This window comes from Danio rerio, chromosome 19, assembly GCF_052040795.2.
Source record: "Danio rerio strain M-AB ecotype USA chromosome 19, GRCz13ab, whole genome shotgun sequence".
Classification (NCBI taxonomy): Eukaryota; Metazoa; Chordata; class Actinopteri; order Cypriniformes; family Danionidae; genus Danio; species Danio rerio.
Genome location: NC_141039.2, coordinates 24,496,001 through 24,521,183, shown reverse-complemented (window position 1 = coordinate 24,521,183; position 25,183 = coordinate 24,496,001). Strand labels below are relative to the sequence as shown.

General features: G+C 36.9%; 1 protein-coding gene and 1 long non-coding RNA gene across 44 annotated transcripts in view; both read left to right on the top strand.

The window, feature by feature from the left end:
* pleca (plectin a) overlaps positions 1–20,596 on the top strand; it is a 213,972-nt gene extending 193,376 nt beyond the window's left edge. For 28 of the 43 annotated variants that reach the window (NM_001430891.1, XM_087294752.1, XM_087294753.1 and 25 more), the window contains 7 exons: positions 1,358–1,496; positions 1,620–1,976; positions 4,596–4,679; positions 4,764–4,868; positions 5,849–5,947; positions 7,558–10,902; positions 12,219–20,596. In NM_001430891.1, the coding sequence (NP_001417820.1) occupies positions 1,358–1,496; positions 1,620–1,976; positions 4,596–4,679; positions 4,764–4,868; positions 5,849–5,947; positions 7,558–10,902; positions 12,219–18,527 (10,438 nt within the window). In that variant the 3' untranslated portion in view covers positions 18,528–20,596. The remainder of the gene's footprint in view (positions 1–1,357; positions 1,497–1,619; positions 1,977–4,595; positions 4,680–4,763; positions 4,869–5,848; positions 5,948–7,557; positions 10,903–12,218) is intronic. The other 15 variants (XM_087294777.1, XM_087294781.1, XM_087294779.1 and 12 more) reach the window with 1 other exon arrangement.
* Positions 20,597–22,014: 1,418 nt separating this feature from the next.
* On the top strand, positions 22,015–24,658 carry LOC147832551 (uncharacterized). The gene is made up of 2 exons (XR_015516797.1): positions 22,015–23,354; positions 24,344–24,658. It is a non-coding gene; the product is annotated as an uncharacterized LOC147832551 (long non-coding RNA).
* Positions 24,659–25,183: the final 525 nt, after the last annotated feature.

Genomic DNA, 25,183 nt, shown 5'->3' with positions numbered 1-25,183 from the left:
AAATAACTTTTGATAATGGTCCTAAAACTAGTACACCCAAATTTATATGTTAGGGAAAAATATTAAATACTAATCTTAAAAAGAGAAAAAATCAAGAAAAGTAAAATATTTTTTGCAATATTTTGTTTGAATTTAATTGTATTATTATTTTATTTGTATTTTTTATTTCTAAATATGTTTGGTAACAAAATATATCATTTTAATAAGTATATTTGTTAAATAAATCTGTTTTGTTTAAATGCAACAAAATACATTGCCTATATTCACTGAAAAATGAATAAAAATATATTTATTTTCAAAATGGGGTGTGCTCATTAAGCTGATTAAGCTGAGCACTATATATATATATATATATATATATATATATATATATATATATATATATATATATATATATATATATATATATATATATATATATATAATTATTTTCTTAATAATACATTATTGTTGATTTTTTCTGGATAATTCAGAAATATTCTGATTTGCTCAAGAAATGTTTCAGTGTTTAATATTCAGACATCAACATTGTAACAGTTTTTTTTTTTGTGGGAAGAGTGATGCATTTGCCTCAGAATTCTTTTATGAATAGAACTTTTTAATAATACGTATTGTTGTTGCTCAATAAAATTCTTTACTGGTACAATTAATTAATTTTATGCATCTTTGCATAACATTTATTTACAGTGCTGAGCATAAGTGAGTGATTTGTAGCCATTATGGGGTCAAAAACTAAATCATAGTCATAAATTACTATTTTTATTCATTTCTATAGTATAGGTAATATATTTTGATGCATTTTAACTAAACAGATTGATTAAACGGACCAAACATCTTTAGATATAAAAAGATAATACATTTAAATTCATGTGAAATATTGCAGAAAAAAATGACAAACAATGTATTTTTAACTAATTTGTATATACTTTTGTTTCTCGTGATTTACAATATTTATTTAATATTTTTCTATAGCATAAATTTGGGCTACTAGTTTTTGGACTGTTATCATAAAGTATTTTGTTAGAAAAGCTATAGATTTGGCTTTGGTATTTACTAATATTTATAAATATATATATATATATATATATATATATATATATATATATATATATATATATATATATATATATATATATATATATATATATATATATATATATATATATAGTATTGTAAAGCAACCTATAAAAAGTATTAATTTAAAAGCGAGATTTATAAGGGGTGGACTTATATATGTTGAGCACTGTATATATGTTTATACCCCAAACTGTTGAACATACTGCAGCTATTCAGTAGATTTATCAATATTCTCCACTAAGTAATTATTAATATGTTAATCTACTTTTTTTCCATATAGGCTGAAGACCATTGACTTGGTAATCCGCAGCACACAAGGAGCTGAAGACATTCTCAACAAGTATGAGAACCAATTGCGTGAAGTGAACAAAGTTCCTGTTAACGAGAAAGAGATTGAGGCCAGTCAAACACAGCTCCAGGTAAATCATCCATCCTCCAAAACAACAACTATGCATAAACAAATTGTTTTGATTACCAACATGACCTCAAATCAGTCACAACCTTACAAAAACACACGTCTTCTCCTTTATTCTCAACCCTAGAAGCTGCGCTCAGAAGCAGAAGGCAAGCAAGCCACATTTGACCGTCTGGAAGAGGAGCTTCAGAGAGCAACAGAAGTGAACAAGCGGATGTCTCAGCTGCACAGCGAGCGGGATGTGGAGCTGGAGCACTACAGGCAGCTGGTGGGCAACCTGAGGGAGCGCTGGCAAGCTGTGTTTGCTCAGATTGAGCTGAGGCAGCGAGAGCTTGATCTTCTGAACAGACAGATGCAAGCCTACAGAGAGAGCTACGACTGGCTCATACGCTGGATCGCAGATGCCAAACAAAGGCAGGACAAGCTCCACGCTGTGCCCATCGGTGGCAGCAAAGGCCTTCAGGAACAGCTTACACAGGAAAAGGTATTCATCCATCCATCTGAACAACATTCAAATGGTATAAAATATTCTGAATTCTGGAACTACCAGAATTCAACAACTACTAGAGAGTTCTGACCTTTCATTTAAGACAAATTGAATTTCAATGGTCTATTTCAATTAGGGATGTAACGGTATTGTAAATTAAATTATTTACTATTGTAAATAATTGAAAATTATTATTATTGTATTATTGTAAATACCATCATACCGCAATAGCAATTTTTTTTCGATATTACCGTAGTCGCATGACTCAATAAAACTATAGGTCTTCTGAGAAAATTTGCTCAGGCGAATGAAGCGAACGGGAGGTAGCAGAAACTACAATTCCCATCAGCCCATGCGTGGCCATCATCCTTTGCGGTCTGTTGTCACTACAGATCCAGTAATGCGGAAATGGAGTGTGCTGCTAGTAGCGGGGATGAAAAAGAGCTTGAAATGATCGAAACCTAAAGCGGGTGTTGGCGCCACGCGCATACTGAATAGCGGTGTTGTCGCGCGCGTTCTGATAAGCTGTATTGTCGCTCGCGTACTGTAAAGCAGGAAAGGGGGGTTGAGCGCGCATACTCAAGAGCAGTGTTGTCACGCGCCTACTGAAGGGCGGGACGGAGGGTGTGTCGCGTCAACCTGGGCCAAGTCATATCTCTGTCCCAGAAACCTCAGTCCCAAATGAGAGGGTTTTTTTCTGTTGCAGGGGACATTGTAAATACCCAGAGATACCAGCTTTTACCAGATTATAGTTATATGATAATTTTCCTTAAAACCCATCTTTATCTAAGTGAGTGAGTGAGTAAGTGATTAAATGTTGAATGTGATGAGTTTTCAACAATAGTAAATTGAAACTTTATTTTTTTACATGATTTAATAATTTTTTGTCATTAAAATTGAAGTTCCTGTTTCAAAGCTTACAGATAGATGGCTAATTTGTATGTCATTGACACTTTTGGCACTTTTTTGGAGTATTTTCATAGGTTTTGTTTTTCCTGTAAATTATTAAATCAATACCGTACCGTGAAATTCATACCGAGGTATTACCGTACCGTGAAATTCTGATACCGTTACATCCCTAATTTCAATAGATTAAAATTTAAGAATTATGCTTTGAATGTCTGCTGTCATGTTTTATGAAGTCATTACCCCCCAAAATAGGATTTATTTTTGTAATATAGTCTATAATTGTCTGAAATATCTCACTTTTCTCTGCAAGCAGAAGAGCAATATTTTTTCTCAAAAAAACAACATTTTTTTAAAGACATCTCTGAAGTTCCGTTTTTGCTCTCAGAAGGTTGTTTTTGTCATGGTCATTCAAGGTAGAAATACTGAAACCTGTTGTGTTTTGTAATTTAAATAAAATAACAATGTTAAAATTAATTATGCATACACACATTTAGGAAAACTCAGGGTACTATAGATATAATGTTGAAGTCAGAATTATTAGCCCCCCCTGAATTATTAGCCTCCCTGTTTGTTTATTTTTTTCCCAATTTCTGTTTAAGGTAGAGAAGATTTTTTTCAACACATTTCTAAACATAATAGTTTTAATAACTAAATTTCTAATAACTGATTTATTTTATCTTTGCCATGATGAAAGGAAATAGTATTTTACAATTTTTCAAGACACTTCTATACAGTTAAAAGTGACATTTAAAGGCTTAACTAGGTTAATTAGGTTAACTAGGCAGGTTAGGGTAATTAGGCAAGTTATTGTATAATGTTTGTTCTGTAGACTATTAAAAAAAATTAGCTGAAAGGGGCTAATGATTTTGTCCTCAAAATGGTGTTTATAAAATTAAAAACTGCTTTTATTCTTGCTGAAATTAAACAAATTGAAATTAAAACTTTCTCCGGAAGAATAAATATTATCAGACATACTGTAAAAATTTCCTTGCTCTGTTAAACATCATTTGGCAAATATAAAAAAAAAAAAATCAACTGACATTCTGACTGCAACTGCATATGGTTTTCATTTGAACAAACCTTTAAAATTACAAAATAAAATCAAAATCACTGTCTCTATAATTTTAACGTTAAGAAATACAAATTAATACTTCAGTAGGGGTGTGTAATATTGACTAATTAATATTATATATATATATATATATATATATATATATATATATATATATATATCTTTTTTTTTTTTTTTAAGATATTGTTGATAATAACTTGATGATGATATATTATTAGGTGTTTTTCGTGCTGGTACTGTGACTAGTTTAGGCCTGCTGTGGACCATGAATGCACAGACAGTTTACAGGAGTGATTTTTTAATTAAGGAACAATAGTCAACATTGAATTGATTTCTATTTTTAAGTTTATTTTATAGCATTTAGCTTAAACTTGTACATCTAATTTTGACAAATTAGGTTAAATTAGAACAGTATGACAGTGGGATTTATGGTGTTTACAGAAAATGGCTTGACACAAACAGAAACTTGACAGATCTGCTGTGCCAGTGACTGAACGCGAGCAATCCGATCCACTCAATTCAGTGAATTATATCAAAATTTAATGCCAGTCAGTTTATATTGTTTTGGTGACATTTTAGGTGACATCTAGCTTCCTCATATGTTTTTATTTATGTCATATTAATTCTCTTTACAGAAACTTCTCGAGGAGATTGAGAAAAACAAGGACAAGGTAGAGGACTGCCAGAAATTTGCTAAAGGATACATCGATGCCATAAAGGTGTGTATGAACACTGTCTCATCCATATTTTAGTCAAATCCAAATGATACATGAACTGCGGTCTGCCTGAATGTTCTCCTCCAGGATTATGAGCTCCAGCTGGTGACTTATAAAGCGCTCGTGGAACCCATCGCCTCCCCTCTGAAGAAGGCCAAAATGGAGTCTGCTTCTGATGACATCATCCAGGAGGTACCTTTGAAATCTGATTTACACCTGCCTTTCATTTAGGGCTTTGATTGACATGAAATTCCAACCAGGATTAAGCAAGGGGGACGCAGTGGTGCAGTAGGTAGTGCTGTCACCTCACAGCAAGAAGGTCGCTGGTTTGAGTCTCGGTTGGGTCAATTGGCATTTCTGTGTGGAGTTTGCATGTTCTCCCTGTGTTAGATTGGTTCTCCGTGTGCTCCGGTTTCCCCAACAGTCCAAATACATGTGGTACAGGTGAATTGGGTAAGCTAAATTGTCAGTAGTGAATGAGTGTGTATTGATGTTTCCCAGCGGGTTGCAGCTGGAAGGGCATCTGCTGCGTAAAACTCCATTAACTTCTGGATAAGTTGGTGGTTCATTCTGCTGTGGCGATCCCAGATTAATAAAGGGACTAAGCCGAAAAGAAAATGAATGAATGAATTAAGCAAAAGCTGTAGCTGCGTCCCCAATGTCACACACTCTTTACAGCTTAGTATATGAATGTAGTGTCATCCCAAATCATTTACTAAGCAGAAATTCAAACCTTTTCCAAGATGACATCTGATGGTTGCCAAATATGTGAAATAAATGCCCAAACAACCAAATAATACCTGCTATGTTTATAATCACATTCACAACCAAGAGGTGGTATAATCACTCTCGTCCCAGCTAGCAAAATTCATGTGGCTCAAATCTGGGCCATAACTAAACCATAGCAACCTACCACAAATCAGCTAGAATTCAACCAAATGAACTTACCCTATTCTGGGTCACAGTTGGCTTTTATTCTGGACCAGATCCGGCCCACACCAGACACTTTCATCCGGACCATATACTGAATTTTCAGCTGAAACTCTTATATTTCATTTGTCAATACATTTCAAAAGTGACATCATTTGACCCCTTTAAAGTGCTATGCTTAGACTTTTATTGAATTTTCTTTTGTATTTGACTTGCCAAATAACTTTAAAACCATCTTTCAGTATGTGACTCTGAGAACACGCTACAGTGAGCTGATGACTCTTTCGAGTCAGTACATTAAATTCATCATTGAGACACAGCGCCGCCTACAGGATGAGGAGGTAAGTGTCAAAATAAAAAGTCTTAATATTCTAGCACTAACTTTAACTCACTAACTTTAAATCATGGATGTATGGCCATATGCATATGAAATATGCGTTTATTTTACTGTATAAATAATTTGAGACACAATTACAATTTGTTATCAAAGTTATCAAAGAGTGGCAACAGTTGAAATGTGTTATTGGTTGTGCTAGATAAAAAAAAAAAGTCTAAATTGTAGCCAATAAATGTGCTCACCTAGTCTTTCATTGTGCTAGTGGTGCAGCACATCCCATTTCTTTCACAATGTATGTCTCTCATTATCCTTTTACTACTATGGAGGTGTAATATCTCTTCTATTATAGCAAGCTCTCTGTTAGGATAGGCACTTTTCAGCCTGAAGCAAACTTAAAATGGTGCAACATGTACCAGTCATGCTACATTCTTTTATATTTTTTCAATTTCCTCTTTAGAGCTTTTAGAAAAAAAATAGAAAGCAAAATTCTTGCCCATCATTCCTCTGTACTCTGGTTGTTGATTTTTCCTTCTTGAGTATGCTTCAGCCTGACTTTCACCCCTTTCCTCTGTAGTTGTTTTTGGTTGTCATTTCCTTTTCTAACTTTATTTTCTTGTTTGCTTCTCTAAACTGCTTGCCAGCGCTTTATCATGATGAATGTTTGTCATGTTTGGGTGCTAAAGAGGTAAACTGTCCGCAAAATTGCTTGTTCATCCTCTTCCAGTCCTTATGTTTATTATGTTTCCCATTTTCGAGACATATATAAATTTTAAATAATATATGTAGTTGTCAAAATCTACAGTTTGGCATTCATTACCAGTTTATTTTCTGTTTTCTCCTTTTATGATCTAGCATGATTCCAATGCTCATTCTTTCTTTGCTGCATCACTAAGCTGTTCCATTTTTAGGCTTAAAGGGATAATTCACCCATAAATGAAACATCTGTCATCATTTACACACACTTCACCTGTTCTGAAGAATGCTAATTGATGGTACCCATTGACTTCCATGGTGTTCAACAGAAATTAGAAGCTTATAAAAGTTTAAAACCACACGAGTATAAGTTAATGAAGAGGTTGTTTTCATTTTTGGGTGAACTTTCAATTTAACAAATATAAAATTTTAAAAGCTTTTTCACCAACCTCCACATAAATGATTTACAAACATTTTAAATAAAAAGTGCATCTTTAGTTCTGAAGGCAATTAGAAACACATTGTGTAAACCTTTTCACTCTGATGTGAAACAATAAAAAGTTCACAACAATTCAGTCTTAAATATTTCAGGTCAGGCTTAAATCTACAAAAAAAGATTTAGTTGAGTTTAATAGCCATATCCAGTGATAACACCTCATTAGCATGAAGCCATTTGATTTTCCAGCTATAGTGTTGTTTTGTGAAGTGATTGTGTCTCATTCTGTGTACCATACATTGTGACTATATCATCCTTTATAAATCTTCGGTAGCTACATAAGTTGTTTTTCTAATTAGCATAATTCCCTGTAACTTTCTCCATGTACTTACATTTATATGTACTTACATGTGTCTGTAATATCTAATTCCTAAATGCTTAACTTTGTCTCTATTTCCCTCTACTATTTACCTCGACTAATACAGAAAGCTGCAGAAAAACTTAAGGAGGAAGAGAGGAAAAAAATGGCTGAGATGCAGGCCGAGCTAGAAAAACAAAAGCAATTAGCTGAAACTCATGCAAAGGCTATTGCTAAAGCAGAACAAGAGGCAAATGAGCTTAAGACAAAGATGAAAGATGAAGTCAGCAAAAGGCAGGACGTCGCTGTCGATTCTGAGAAACAGAAGCACAATATCCAGCGGGAGCTTCAGGAGCTCAAAACACTTTCGGAACAGGAAATCAAGGCTAAGTCTCAACAAGTAGAAGAGGCCCTCCTAAGCCGCACCAGAATTGAAGAAGAAATCCATATAATTCGACTTCAGCTAGAGACAACAATGAAACAAAAAAACACAGCTGAAACAGAACTTCTGCAGCTTAGGGCCAAAGCAGTAGATGCCGACAAACTTCGAAATGCAGCACAGGAGGAGGCAGAGAAACTTAGGAAGCAAGTTGCTGAAGAAACTCAGAAGAAACGCAAGGCAGAAGAAGAGCTTAAACGGAAGTCAGAGGCTGAAAAGGATGCTGCCAAAGAGAAGAAGAAAGCCCTTGAGGACCTTGAGAAGTTTAAACTCCAAGCTGAGGAAGCTGAGAGACACCTGAAGCAGGCAGAGTTGGAAAAGCAGAGACAGATTCAAGTAGTAGAGGAGGTGGCTAAGAAGACTGCAGCCACTCAACTTGAGAGCAAACAAGTAGCACTTACTGCAAGACTAGAAGAATCACTTAAAAACGAGCAGGTAATGGTCATTCAGCTGCAGGAGGAAGCAGAACATCTCAAGAAGCAGCAGGCTGAAGCAGATAAGGCAAGAGAGCAGGCAGAGAAGGAGCTGGAGACATGGAGACAAAAGGCCAATGAAGCTCTCAGGCTCCGGCTTCAGGCAGAAGAAGAGGCCAATAAGAAAACTGCAGCTCAGGAGGAGGCTGAAAAACAGAAGGAGGAAGCCAAACGCGAGGCAAAGAAGAGAGCAAAAGCTGAGGAGGCTGCCCTTAAACAGAAAGAGGCCGCTGAAATGGAACTGGGGAATCAGAGGAAGATGGCTGAAGAAACAGCAAAACAGAAACTTGCAGCAGAGCAAGAGCTCATTCGGTTAAGAGCAGATTTTGAACATGCTGAACAACAGAGAACTGTCTTGGATGATGAGCTCCAGCGTCTCAAAAATGATGTAAATAGTGCTGTGAAACAGAAGAAAGAGCTTGAAGAGGAACTGATCAAAGTCAGGAAAGAGATGGAAATTCTACTGCAGCAGAAATCCAAAGCTGAGAAAGAAACAATGTCAAATACTGAAAAGAGCAAACAACTACTTGAATCTGAAGCTGCCAAGATGAGGGAACTGGCTGAGGAGGCAACTAAGCTGAGGTCAGTTGCAGAAGAAGCAAAGAAACAGAGACAGATTGCAGAAGAAGAAGCTGCCCGCCAAAGGGCAGAAGCTGAGAAGATCCTCAAAGAAAAGTTAACTGCTATCAATGAAGCAACACGCCTAAAAACTGAGGCTGAGATTGCTTTGAAAGAGAAGGAGGCTGAAAATGACCGTCTGAAGAGAAAAGCAGAAGAAGAGGGCTACCAGAGAAAAGTTCTTGAAGATCAGGCAGCACAGCATAAGCAAGCAATCGAGGAAAAGATTGGTCAGCTAAAGAAGTCCTCAGACACTGAGCTCGACAGACAAAAGAAAATCGTAGAAGAAACCTTAAAGCAGAGAAAAGTTGTGGAGGAGGAGATCCACATTCTCAAACTTAACTTTGAAAAGGCATCTAGTGGTAAACAGGAACTTGAACTTGAGCTTAAAAAATTGAAAGGCATCGCAGATGAAACGCAGAAGAGCAAAGCAAAGGCTGAAGAAGAGGCAGAGAAATTTAGAAAACTTGCTTTGGAAGAAGAGAAAAAAAGGAAAGAGGCAGAGGCTAAGGTGAAACAAATCCAAGCTGCAGAGGAAGAGGCTGCAAGGCAACACAAAGCTGCCCAAGAGGAGGTTGGTCGTCTTATGAAACTAGCAGAAGAGGCTAAAAAGCAGAAGGAGATTGCAGAGAAGGAAGCTGAGAAACAGGTCATTTTAGTCCAGGAGGCTGCACAGAAATGTTCTGCGGCAGAGCAGAAAGCACAAAATGTTCTTGTCCAGCAAAATAAAGACAGCATGGCACAGGATAAACTCAAGGAAGAGTTTGAGAAAGCAAAGAAACTGGCGCAAGAAGCAGAAAAAGCTAAAGACAATGCAGAAAAAGAAGCTGCTCTTCTGCATAAGAAAGCAGAGGAAGCTGAGCGCCAAAAGAAGGCAGCTGAGGCAGAAGCAGCTAAACAGGCCAAAGCCCAGGAAGATGCTGAAAAACTGAGGAAAGAGGCTGAAAAAGAAGCTTCTAGGCGAGCTGAGGCAGAGGCTGCTGCTTTGAAACTAAAACAAGAGGCTGATAGTGAAATGGCCAAGTACAAAAAACTTGCAGAAAAGACCCTGAAGCAGAAGTCTTCAGTTGAGGAGGAGTTGGTGAAGGTTAAAGTTCAACTTGATGAAACAGACAAACAAAAATCAGTCCTTGATGTTGAACTTAAGCGACTTAAACAAGAGGTCAGTGATGCTATAAAGCAAAAGGCTCAAGTAGAAGATGAGCTCTCTAAAGTCAAGATTCAAATGGAGGACTTACTTAAACTAAAACTCAAAATTGAAAAGGAAAACCAAGAACTTATGAAAAAAGATAAAGATAACACAAAGAAACTTCTTGAGGAAGAGGCTGAGAACATGAAAAAATTGGCAGAAGAGGCTGCACGGCTCAACATTGAGGCACAAGAAGCTGCGAGATTGAGACAAATTGCAGAGTCTGATCTCGCCAAGCAGAGGGAACTGGCCGAGAAGATGTTGGAAGAGAAAAAACAGGCTATTCAAGAGGCAGCAAAACTGAAGGCTGAAGCTGAAAAGCTCCAGAAACAGAAAGATCAGGCACAGGTAGAAGCTCAAAAGCTGTTGGAGGCCAAGAAAGAGATGCAGCAGCGTCTGGACCAGGAGACCGAAGGTTTCCAGAAATCCTTAGAAGCTGAGCGAAAACGGCAATTGGAGATTACTGCAGAAGCTGAGAAACTAAAGGTCAAGGTGACACAGCTAAGTGATGCTCAGTCAAAAGCAGAGGAGGAAGCCAAAAAATTCAAGAAACAAGCTGATGAAATCAAAATCCGCCTGCAGGAGACTGAAAAGCACACTTCAGAAAAACACACTGTTGTTGAGAAACTGGAAGTACAGAGGCTACAGAGCAAACAAGAGGCTGACGGTTTGCACAAAGCAATTGCAGACCTTGAGAAAGAAAAGGAAAAACTGAAAAAAGAGGCCGCTGACTTACAAAAACAATCCAAAGAGGTATTGTGTTGTATGTTGTTGTACTAGTCTTTTTATGTAGAAACCCCTTTAATAACAATTAACAGTTTTTTATACAACTTTTGAACCTTTGTTCATGCATACTTGCAAGTTGCCAGTCAAATTAATAAGGCCTGCAATTATCATGAACAAAGATGTTCGATTCCCCTTTTACATTACAGTGTCCATGATAAAATATATACAATTACTGAATAATATGAATTAATTTACTTAGTACGCAGCATGCACATTGTTAGCATTTTTTATTTGTTCATACATTTTTACAGTTTGCAACTTCTGTAACTTGGACACTATAATGTGTTGTTTCCCTACAATTAACTTTTCAACAACAAACTAAATATATTTCAGTTATCTGCATTTTTAGATAATCTCAGTTGTAGGATTCTGTGAATTTGTCTTGTCTATATAATGTATTCTCTTCATTCGATTCTGTGGTTAGTTATTTGCATTAATAAGAGTAATAATAAATGCACATCTTAAAGGTATAATTCATCCCAAAATAACTAATTTACTCATGTTTAAAACCTGAATGACCTATATTGAAATATATATTTAAAGAATGTATTAGGCTGCATCCAAAATCGCCAAAATTTCCATACTGTATAATATGCTAAAAACATTATGTGAGCGGAGTAGTATGTTCAAATCCGTAGATTTTGAAAAACAGTATGCAATAAGTACCCGAATGACTTACTAATTCCAGCGAGATTATGAAGTGTGCATCCGATGCATGCTACGCTATCCCATGATGCCCCGTGAGAGAATTAATGAATGTGAATGAAGCAACTCAACTGATGCGGCTAGGTTACATGATCATGACAAAATGGTGACTGTAGTGCATCCGAGTTTCATTCATACTACTCAAATTCACTCTGTATAGAATGTACTTTTCTAACGGTCAAGTAGTACATTTGAATTTAAATGCAGTAGTTTGTGATTTTGGACGCAGCCTTAGTGTATTTTTAATTCCATATAATTAAAGGCAGTGGTAATCAATGTTAGCAAAATATTCTGTTCTGCATGAACAAGTGACAGAAACGATGACAGAATAGACTGCACCCATAAGATGTCCATTTACTTATCTACCTTAAAATTACTGCAAAAAGAATTGGAAAAAATACTAAAAGTATGACATCATTGCTGATAAAAAATTAAAATGTTAGGGTAATTATAGCTTAAAAAACTCTCAGAATGCACAATTACTTATTCCTTCGAGTTCTGTAGTTATACTGTTTTCTTATACAGTGATTTTAATGTGATGCGTTTAATTAATTATTGTTTTATGCACTTTACCACAGATGGCCAATGTACAACAAGAACAGTTACAACAAGAAAAGACGATCCTTCAGCAGAGTTTCTTTGCAGAAAAAGAGACACTGCTGAAGAAGGAGAAAGCTATTGAGGAAGAGAAAAAGAAGCTGGAGAAACAGTTTGAAGATGAAGTCAAGAAGGCTGAAGCACTTAAAGCTGAACAGGAGCGTCAGAGAAAGCTAATGGAGGAGGAGAGAAAGAAACTGCAGTCTGCCATGGATGCTGCTATTAAAAAGCAAAAGGAAGCTGAGGAAGAGATGAATGGCAAGCAAAAAGAAATGCAAGATCTTGAAAAGAAGAGAATTGAACAAGAGAAACTTCTGGCAGAAGAGAACAAGAATTTGCGGGAAAAACTCCAACAGCTTCAGAGTTCACAGAAGGCATCTTACACCAAGGAGATTGAAATCCAAACTGACAAGGTCCCCGAGGAAGAGTTAGTTCAAATGACCATGGTAGAAACAACAAAGAAGGTCCTTAATGGCTCTACAGAAGTGGATGGGGTGAAAAAAGATGTACCCTTGGCATTTGATGGAATCAGAGAAAAGGTGCCGGCAAGCAGACTTCATGAGATAGGTGTGCTCAGCAAGAAAGAATATGACAAGCTTAAGAAAGGAAAAACAACAGTGCAAGAGCTTTCTAAGAATGACAAGGTCAAGATGTGCCTGAAAGGTAAAGATTGCATCGGAGGGGTAATAGTTGAACCCAATCAAAAAATGAGCATCTATCAAGCTTTGAAAGACAAGATGATTACACAAAGTACAGCTATAATGCTTCTCGAAGCCCAAGCTGCATCTGGTTATATAATTGACCCCATTAAGAACCGAAGGCTCTCTGTCAGTGAATCTGTGAAGGATGGCTTGATTGGACCTGAGTTGCACACCAAGTTGTTATCTGCTGAAAGGGCTGTCACAGGATTTAAAGATCCGTTTACTGGTGATACAATCTCAGTGTTTGAAGCAATGAAAAAAGGTTTGATCACAGAGGACCAGGCCATAAAACTTCTCGATTGTCAGTATGCAACTGGTGGGATAATTGATCCTGTCAATAGCCATCATGTACCAGTCCAATTGGCGTGCACACAAGGTCAACTCGATGAAGATCTTAGCAAAATTCTGTCCAGCCCTCCTGCTGACAAAAAGGCATTCATTGACCCTAACACTAAGGATAGCCTCACTTACAGTGAGTTACTAGACCAATGCAAACCAGACGCTGAGACAGGCATTCCATTACTACCAATCACAGAACAAGCAGCCCAAAGTGAAAGAACTTATTCAGATGAGGAAACTAAAGATGTATTTAGTAAGGCTAACTTAACAGTTCCATTTGGAAGATTTAAAGGAAAGACTGTCACCATCTGGGAAGTCATTAACTCTGAGTATTTTACAGAGGATCAAAGAAAAGATCTTATTCGACAATATAAAACTGGCAAAATTACAGTTGAAAAAATCATTAGAATTGTAATAACTGTCGTGGAAGACAAGGAGAACAAGAAGGAACCTGCATTTGATGGTTTGAGATCATCAGTGCCAGCATCTGAACTTCTGGAAGCAAAGGTTATCAATAAAGATTTGTTCAACAAATTGCACAATGGAAAAGCTACTCTTAAAGATGTGTCTGAGCTTGAACCTGTTAAGAAAGCCCTGAAGGGGACACACAGTATCGCTGGAGTGCAGATTGAGTCAACTTCTGAAAAGATGTCTCTCTATGATGCCATGAAAAAGAACTTACTTGGAACTGAGCCAGCACTAAACCTTCTGGAGGCCCAAGCTGGAACAGGGTTTATAATTGACCCGGTAAAAAACCAAAAGCTCACAGTTGACGAAGCAGTAAAAAGTGGTGTTGTTGGCCCAGAGCTGCATGAGAAATTGTTGTCTGCAGAAAGAGCTGTTTGTGGTTACAAAGATCCATATACTGGAAAAACTGTATCCCTGTTTGAAGCCATGCAAAAAGATCTCATTAAGAAAGAGCAAGGTGTCCGCCTGCTAGAAGCTCAACTTGCAACTGGGGGAATTATTGACCCTGAGAAAAGTTACCGCATAACTCCCGATATTGCATATAAACGTGGTCATCTCAATGAGGAGATGAACCAAAACTTAAGCAAGCCATCAGACTTGAGTACAGTATATGTTGACCCCAACACCCAAGAAAAAGTCACTTACACTGAACTGCTGAAAAGATGCATCACTGATAAGCAGACTGGTCTTCCACTTATTCCATTGTCTGAAAAAGCTATCAAGTCAAAAGACATTGAACCAGTTTCTGATGCACAAACTAAAGAGAACTTGAGTCATGCTACGGTTGAGTTGCACAGTGGGCTTTTTAAAGGAAGAGTCATCACCATTTGGGAGATTATCAACTCTGAATATTTTACAGAGGAACAAAGGATTGAATTCATTCGGCAGTATAGATCAGGAAAAATCACTATTGAAAAACTAATCAAGATTGTTATCTCTACAGTGGATGAAAAAGAAAAGAAGAGACAGGACAACTTTGATGGTCTAAGAGGACCTGTACCAGCCAGTTCCTTACTTGAATCTAAAATCATTGATAAAGACACCTATGATAAAATCCTACAAGGCAAAAAGAAACCTGCTGAAGTTAGCGGGTCCGTCAAACAGTACTTGCAAGGCTCTGATTGTATTGCTGGGGTATTTTTCCAAAAAACCAAGGAAAAACTTAGCATTTACCAAGCAATGAAGCAGAAGCTACTGACTTCAGACACAGGCATGTCCCTGTTGGAAGCACAAGCAGCTACTGGCTACATAATTGATCCAATCAGGAATGAAATGTTTACAGTGGATGATGCTGTTAAGGCTGGTATTGTTGGTCCAGAGGTTCATGAGAAACTGCTCTCTGCAGAGAAAGCTGTTACCGGTTACAAAGACCCATATACTGGTAATAAAATCTCCCTTCTTCAAGCAATGCAAAAACAGCTTGTTTTAAGAGAACATGCCATACCTCTTTTAGATGCTCAGGTAGCCACTGGAGGAATAATTGATCCAGTAAATAGCCACCGACTTCCCAATGACGTTGCCATTGAGCGTGGCTACTTCAGCAAGCAACTAGCCAAATCTTTTAAAGACCCTACAGATGACATCAAAGGTTTTACTGACCCCAACAAAGATGAGAACGTCACATACAAACAATTGAAAGAGAGGTGCATGACTGATCCAGAATTTGGAGTTGCCCTTTTGCCACTTTCCAAAGCTCAGACTCATGAGGAAGCTGAGAAATCATATGTTTACACTGAAGAACAAGCACAAACAGACTTGGCTAACACTCAAATAGACATACCTCATGAGAGATTTGCAGGAAAGCAAGTGACATTATGGGAAGTCATGAAATCAGATATGCTTCCAGAGGAGGAAAAGCAAAGGCTCCTTGAACAATATCGCTCAGGCAAAATCACAAAAGAGAGAATGGTCATTATTATAATTGAAATCATTGAACAAAGGGAGATAATCAAGACTGAGCAGAGTATGTCATGTGATGTAATCAGACGACGGGTTACTATTGATGAACTTTACAGAGCACGTATCATAGACCTTGAGACTTACAACCTGCTTAAACAAGGCAAGAAAGCAATCCGTGAGGTTATGGAAATGCCAAGTGTAAAGCAATATCTTTTTGGAACAGGCAGTATTTCGGGAGTACTTTCTGACAACTATGCTAAGGTTAGCATTTACCAAGCCATGAAGAGAGGTCTTATAAAACCTGACATCGGTATTGATCTGTTGGAGGCACAGGCAGCAACAGGATTCATGATTGACCCTGTGAAAGATGAATTGTTGACAGTTGATGAAGCTGTTCGGAAGGGTCTTGTTGGCCCAGAATTCCATGACAAACTACTGTCTGCTGAAAGAGCAGTTACAGGTTACAAAGATCCCTACAGCGGTAAAGTCATCTCTCTGTTCCAAGCCATGAAAAAAGACCTCGTTCCTGAAGATTATGCTATGAAGCTTTTGGAGGCCCAGGTAGCCACAGGTGGCCTCATGGATCCAGAATACTACTTCCGCCTCCCAATTGATATTGCCATGCAACGTGGTTACATGAACAAAGAAACCAGTGAAAGGATATCTGATCCAAGTGGCGATGTCAACCAGTTTATAGATCCAACAACAGATGAAAAGGTGTCTTACGCATCACTTCTGAAAAGATGCAAAGTTGATAAAGAGAGTGGCTTACGGTTATTGTCTCTGGCGGACAAGAGACTTCTATTTAAGGGCCTAAGAAAGCAGATCACCCCAGAAGAGTTGTTGCGCTCTCAAATCATTGATCAAAAGACTTATACAGGTCTCATGGAGGGTACCATATCTGTAGAAGACCTAAGTAAAGACTTGAAAAAATATCTTGAAGGCATAAGCTCTATTGCAGGCGTGTTTGTAGAGGCTACCAAAGATCGTCTGTCAGTCTATCAAGCCATGAAGAAGACCATGATCAGACCAGGCACTGCCTTTGAACTTCTGGAGGCTCAAGCAGCCACTGGGTATATAATTGATCCCATAAAAAACCTTAAAATGAATGTCCAAGAAGCTGTGAAAATGGGAGTTGTGGGACCAGAGTTTAAAGACAAGCTTCTCTCTGCTGAACGAGCTGTGACTGGTTACAAAGATCCATACTCTGGCAAGGTCATCTCTCTGTTCCAGGCAATGAAAAAGGGTCTTATTCTTAAAGACCATGGAATTCGTTTGCTTGAGGCTCAGATAGCCACTGGTGGAATCATAGATCCTGAAGAGAGTCATCGGCTGCCAGTTGAAATGGCCTACAAACGGGGTCTATTTGATGAGGAGATGAATGGTATTCTTACTGATCCCTCTGATGACACCAAGGGGTTCTTTGATCCAAACACAGAAGAAAATTTGACCTACCTTCAGCTGATGGAGCGCTGCATGACAGACACTGAAACTGGACTTTCACTTTTACTGCTGAAAGAAAAGAAACGGGAAAGAAAGACGTCTTCCAAATCCTCAGTCCGCAAACGTAGAGTTGTCATCGTAGATCCAGAAACTGGAAAAGAAATGTCTGTGTATGAGGCATACCGTAAAGGACTCATAGACCACCAAACATACATTGAGCTTGCAGAGCAAGAGTGTGAATGGGAGGAAATTACCACCTCATCATCAGATGGTGTTGTCAAGTCCATGATCATTGACAGAAGGTCTGGACGGCAATATGACATTGATGATGCAATCTCCAAGGGTCTCATTGACCAATCTGCTTTGGACCAGTACCGTGCTGGTACCCTTTCCATCACCGAATTTGCAGACATGCTGTCTGGCAATATGAGTGGCTTCAGATCTCGTTCATCTTCATTTGGATCCAGCTCATCTTATCCTATGAGTCCAGTTCCTTCTATTAAGACACCAGCTACAACCTGGACGGATCCAACAGAGGAAACTGGGCCAGTGGCTGGAATTTTAGATACAGATACATTGGAAAAGGTGTCAGTCACAGAGGCTATGCATCGAAATCTAGTTGACAACATTACTGGTCAAAGACTACTAGAAGCACAAGCATGCACGGGAGGAATTATTGACCCAAACACTGGAGAGAAGTTCTCTGTTGCTGATGCACAGAACAAAGGGCTGGTAGACAAGATCATGGTGGATCGTATCAACCTTGCTCAGAAAGCTTATCAAGGATTTGAAGATCCAAGAACCAAAACCAAAATGTCTGCCGCACAAGCCTTAAAGAAGGGTTGGCTCTACTATGAAGCTGGTCAACGCTTCCTTGAAGTCCAGTATCTAACAGGTGGTTTAATAGAGCCAGATGTTACAGGAAGGGTATCACTGGATGAAGCTGTCAGGAAGGGCAGTCTAGATGCACGCACTGCACAGAAACTGAGAGATGTCAGTGGGTATTCAAAATACCTCACCTGCCCCAAAACAAAACTTAAGATCTCATACAAGGATGCCATAGACAGAAGCATGATCGAGGAAGGATCTGGCCTGAGGTTGCTAGAGGCGTCTTCTCAGTCAAGTAAAGGACTGTACAGCCCATATAGCATCAGTGGCTCTGGATCAACTTCAGGATCTAGGTCTGGATCCAGAACTGGTTCAAGATCAGGCTCTAGAAGGGGAAGCTTTGATGCCACGGGCTCAGGTTTCTCCATGGGGTTTTCCTCATCCTACAGCCCAACTAGCTATGGTCGCCGTTACGATTCAGGGGTACATGGTGGACATCAGATGGATGAGCTAAAGCAAGCCCTTACAGCTTTAGCATCAGGCAGGAACTGTTGCTATGATGAAAAGAGAATATTCACATCATCACACACTCAGACATCTTTAGTTGCTTAATTTATGCACATAAAAGGACATTTATCCTGCTCTGCATGATGGGCTTTTTTACTGATGGAAATAATATTGCTACATAAGACTGGCTTTAATATTTTATTTCACTTTTATATATTCAGTTTCAAATTTAGATGTTTATCTTTTGCATTGGCTTTCTCTTTTTCATTTTGACGACAGTATGAAATATATCATATACAGTTTATTCTGCACTTTCATCGCAGAATTATCATTTTTATACTCGATCCTTTCAATTAGAAGCAGTGTTAAACAGTTATAGCCTCTCTTTTTGTATCATCTTTTTTTCATGTACCTTGTAAATTGGCACAAGAATAATATTGAAAACAATTGCAAGAGGAAATGGCAATGCTTCAGATGAGATGTAAAACTTATTCATTATATATTGTTTGTGTATGTTTAAGTAAAGATCTTTTTATTAGCAGTACACCTTAACACAGAACATTTGAAGCCAGCATAGTAAAAAAAGAGGCTTATGTTGGTTATCTGCAGAGTGGAATAAAGTCTATTTGGACACTCATCACAATTGGGAGCATGCCAATCAACAAATCATAACAATCCTTGGCAGATATGTATTATTTTCTCATTATTGGGAACTAGAAAACAAAGTTTAAACTATGCAGTCTTGTTAGAACCTAAAACAATCCTGAAGCCATCTTAAAAACTGCAAATCTTTGCAAAAAGACATAAATGACTCACTTCTCAAATATAATTTGCCTCTTGTCCTTCCCACAATCTTATAAATCAAAGGGGAACACACTTGCGCCTTAATTGTGTGATGTCTGCATTAATTTTCTAGTAATGTGCACCCTTATTAGGCTTAAAATATAACGCCTAGAGTTAATAATATTTCACAGCAGATTATATTATTATACAAAATGTAATTATACAGGATTTTTATGTCGAAAGTAGCTCATATTGTCTCGGGACACTCCCTTCAATGTTACAATGTCAGTTTGAATATTAACTAACCTGGAAAAAACTGTCAAACACCGGCATAGAAATAAAATCATCTTAATGTCATACACAATGGGTCTAAAACTGCACATTTACAGACACTTATTAATAGATAATTTTACAGACATTGGGGTATTAATGTTTAAAGTAGACTTGAAGGTTTATGATTTTGTCATTCATTTGGCAAAAATACTTAAGATTTTTAGATTAAATTTAAGCAATTAGCAGAAAATAAAGCCTGGAATCTTGAATATGCCCAAACTACCTCTTTAAATTCAGAAATCCCTGTTTATTATGCTAATTGTCTTTGTTTTGATTTACCAAATGGTTCCCTATCTTGCACTGCCACTTCACTTGCGTGTTTAGAGCGTTTTCAGCTCCTTTTAAAAGATTCACAGTCAGTGCGATCTTACAACCAACATACATGTTCCACTACCTTTATTTATGCTCCATTTTCAACTCTATAGGTTGTTCGATTTATTTGGTTGAGTGGAATTAACAACGCTAATGGTCTATAAAAGAAATCGTGGACTGATATTCACTCTCATTGGTCAATTTTAACACTAAAACTGAAATGGTAGTTTAGTACTAGAAATGTTCTCTCTGTAAATCATTTACAGTAAATTCTAATGATAACTTGTATGTTGGTGTCATGATATAGAACTATTGACAAGCATTACAAACTAGTTGTATAATTATTTCAAAACTGAATGTAGATGTTTACAAGAACAAGGTCTCTAGTTTAAAACTTAATGACATATCTATAATTATCGTCATGTTTTTTTGGAAACTAAGACTGAATTTCACAAAAAGGCACAAAAAGAAACTCTTCAGTCTGTCCAATGTAATCATGTTTTTGATTGAACTTTTGGTTGACTGTGCTGTAAATCATATTTTAGTTTTATTTTCCTACATTATATATTCAGCTTTTTATGTTTTACTAACATGATTAAATTGATGCAATACGAGCAGTTATACCCAGCAAAGCCTTTTTTAAAAGTGTGTTTTGACGGCACTTTCAAACTGTTCTGATATTGAATGCATGATATTGAGTATGACATGTTAATATCCTGTTGTAAATAAACATTAAATATATGGTGTACTGTGTTGGTTTACAAGTTTTTCAAGTCTTTGGTTGGTGTGGTCACATCCTGGGTGGGGGTTTGGGTGTGGTTGAGCGGGTGGGTTTGGTGGCCATTTATCCTGTCCACCAAAATTAAAGGGAAACATTTCCCAATTAAATTATGATATTTAGTTTAACCCTCAACAATTAATCCAAATTAAAGTAGTCTTCAAATTGATTCCATCTCATACACAAGAGTTTTAATCAGTGTATGCATGACTTGTGTAATCTTTTAAAACCTTCAACCTTTGAGAGGTTGGCCTTAGGGTACGAGAGAAATTTTGTCATGCGATGTGACAGGTTTTTTTCCCCGGACTGGTTATGTGTTAACTACCCTCAAGCTAATTTACATGCACGCAATTTCCAGAATCTCAAGATTTCTAAAAAAGGTTTTAGAAAAAAATTGAAATTTGCGGGTTTACAGACATATACAGTTAAGGTTAGAATTATTAGCTCCCCTCTTATATATATATATTTTTTTTTTTTATATTTTCCAAATAATGTTTAACAGAGCAAGGATGCTTTCACAGTATGTCTCATAATATTTTTTTTTCTTCTGAAGAAATTCTTATTTTAGTTAAAAAAAAAACAGTTTTTAACTCGTATTACTTTTTTAAGGTCAAAATCATTAGCCCCTTTAAGCTTTATGTTTTTCAATAGTCTACAGAACAAACCATTGTTATACAGTAACTTGCCTAATTACCCTAACCTGCCTAGTTCACCTAATTAACCTAGTTAAGCCTTAAAATGTCACTTTAATATTAACATAAGCATTTAAAATGCACTTTACGCTGAATACTAGTATCTTGAAAAATATATAGTCAAATATTACGTACAGTCATGGCAAATACAAAACATAAATAAATTAGAAATGAATTATTAAAACTATCGTTTAGAAATGTGTTGGAAAAAGTCTCTGATTAAAGAGAACTTTTGGAAAATATAAAAGAATTCAAATGTAACAGTAAAACAATAATTTTGACTGTATACAGTGGGTAAAATTCATGATTCATGAAGTCACACGCCATGATTTTTCCTGGTAAATATGTTTCTAAAGAAGCAGTTGACTTGAAATTGACACAGATTTTGGTAAAACTCCAAATATTTAAATAAAGCAAAACATTCGTCAGAATGTAATTATGTGTATTAACAATGGAATGACACAAGGAGAAAGAACTGATGTTCAACACAGGACAGCTTCAACACATCTCTTGTGTGGGGAATGAGGAATGCATTGCTCTGGTGGGATTTCTTTCACTCATATTCTAATTTATTCTAAAAATCTTGACAGTTTTGTGGGTCTGCTGCATGAAATCTGATCTTTAGTTCTTATTTTCTATTGCAATCTGGTCAGGTGATCAGTTGGGCCATTCTACAGCTTTATTTTCTTTATCTGAAATCATTTAAGAGTTTGATTGATGAGGGGCATGGTTGGTTTTAACTAGAGATTTCAGCTGCTGTCTGAGCTTTCCATGCTGTTTGCAGCTCTCTTTCTTCATGTCTTCAATACTTTTTCCTTGTGTCATTTAATGTTATGATGCTTCATCCCATTATAACATTTCTAAACTATACAGTAAGTTGTGTTTTCTTTCCATGTGTTGATTACTCTTGTTATTACCAAATCAGGTGAAAACTGCAAGTCAACAGCACCTTTAGAAATATGTTTTCTGAGAAACAAATGGTGACATGTTCAATATTTATTTTACCTATTTTGTATGTGTTTGTGATTTAAAATATTATGGTTTCAAAAGGGAGATCATTTATACACCCTAAATGTACTTTTATACAACTGAAAGTTTCTTCATAGAACTATCCATGCCAATAAGAAAAGTGTAGGAACTCAACTAGGTGCGAAGTCTTGTGGATGAGGTGTTTTAATGCATGATGATTGACATTTCTGTGGTAAAAACGACTGACATTTAGTTGGCTACTTATTTAAAAAAAACTCCTTATTTGCATATACAGGGACCGAAATACCTGATGGAGGCAAAATAAATAGCTGAAGAGGTGAACATTATAATTACCCTGTCAACAAAACATCTAATGGTGGCATCAATGACAATTGTTATTGCATGATGGATGTGTAATTTAATTATTTAATAGTTCATACAAGAATTATTGCTCAGCTTTGCATATCTAAAGTTGTCAACAAGCTCTACATAAATACCGAAACTCTCTTCTTAATGCCAAAGTTCTCTCAGTACCATAAATCAAAGTTTTGCATATAAAGGGTTGGTTGCAATATTATAATAGTAAGATTACATCATCAATTATTGGATTAACTCAAATCTTTTTGTTTCGTTCATGAACTGAATGACTTGTGTGTGCTCTTTAAGTGATACCATCTTGAACGCTTCACTGAAATGATCTTAAGCATGTGGACAGCAAACACCACACCTAGAAGACACTATTGCAACACAATGGGAACTGATTATTCCCTGTGCCGAAAAAAGAAAAAAAAAACAGCTTTCATACGTTTTCCAATAATTTTCGATTAGCTAAATATTGGACTGGATATATTGGGGGATAGGCTCACGGACAAACTTTGTAAATCATTTTTAAAGTATATTGACTTGTGACCATATCTCTTATGTTAACTTACCATAAGTTACATATAAACACTATAAACATTACTGTTATGTTTATTAGCATGGCAATTTCCTTGTCAAAAGCTATTTATTCATTTATTTAGGCTTTTGAATTAATTTATGCGCCATAGCGACCAGCGTCTTCTGGTAGAATGCTAAAAACTTCCGTTTACAGCGTGGTAATTTGCACTCAGAAAATGGGTTTCAATAACGTTTTTAATGGATAACAGAGTGTTTTTGTGAGACACAACTTATAAATGTGTCTGTTAAAGACGTTATATTATGTGCCATGTGGTTCAAGCGCGTCAGAAATACGAGAAAAACATTCTCCTAGTTCACGTGTCTGCCATCAGAAATACTGTGTGTTTGTGCGTTCCCGGCCTGTCAGCTGTTAGCTCAGCGACTCTTTAACACACACACACACACAGACACACACACACAGAGAGAGAGAGAGACAGAGAGAGAGAGAGAGAGAGAGAGAGAGAGAGAGCAAACCAGAGTACTGGCATGAAACTTAACAGGTATGAAAGTCGTGCAATTTACAAAAATGACCAATAAATGTCTGTTACTGATCCTCTGCTGGCTGATTTGCTGTTTATTCTAATCGCGAGCCGTTTGTGTTTTATTTCGTGTGTTGTTTTCACCACGGTTTGTGTTTTTCTGTCATTTCGAAATGACACTAGCCTATATTTTCACTTTGTCAGTTATTAAATCAGTGTGTCAGTGGCACAGTACAGGCTATGTGTGTGTGTCAAACATTTTGGTGAATTACATTTGTTTGGGCTGGTTATATATTTAAAATAAAGAGAAAATGTTGACTTTAGCGATGACAAGGCTTTATTTAAACTGCAGAAGATTGTGTCTGACAACGAGGGGAAACAACACACAGCCTCACAACAGCTTTTTTCCATCCCTTTAGATCGCATTTCTTTAAATGATCAGTCCAGGAGATGGAGCTGATGGACAACAGTATTAGTTCAAAGAGGATAAAAGCAGGTAAAATAGATTAAAACTATCATTTTAAAGCTGTCCAAATGTGACTGTTTACACGCATCAGCTGCCGACCGGAAGTTCTTCACATTCTCCTTGCGCATACACGCAAAGCATAATGGTTAATTTTGCGTTCCAAGAAAAAGGTCTATACTAAAAATGTAATTCTACTAAAATGGTCTCAAACTCAATTCCTGGAGAGCCACAACTCTGCATAGTATAGCTTCAACCACCTTCAACTCACACCTGCGTAATAGTCTTGTTAGTCTTGAACACCTTGATTAATTGCATCAGCTGTGTTTGATTAGGGTTGGAGCAAAACTGTGCAGAGCTGCAGCCCTGCAGGAATCCAGTTTAAGAAGAAATGCTCTACTTTACCAGTATGATTTCTTCTGCAATTGTTAGTAAATTTAAATTGTATATTATGTATGAAATGATGAGTAAATCTACAATAACAGACATCTTTTTTGCATCTTTGTACATGTCGCCAAAGATTCATAAGGGCTAACTCATAGTTTGAAGGTTGAAACAGATACAGGTTTCATAATAACACAAATTACTGACAGATTATTTTATGTTTTTAATAATAAATGAGGTATTTATTAGGAATGGCTGTCGTGAAACTGACATTTCGAAGTGCAAGTGTTTCAAAACTGCACAGAAACATGATCCAAAACACACAGGTCACGTGACTAATGTGATTCGAAACACACAGGTCACATGACCTAAGTGATTCGAAACTTACAGATCACGTGACTAAAGTGATTCGAAACACACAGGTCATGTGACTAAAGTCTTTCGAAACACCCAGGTCACGTGACTAACGTGATTTAAAACAGTGTTAAGTGCGCCCACCACCACTATACTGTAAAAAGACATTATTACTGGAGCACAGATATTACGAGTCACCATGCCAACATCTTAAAAAAGAGATCACCATTTCTAATGCGTAATTTCTAATGCGTAATTTTACATTTAAAGTATTT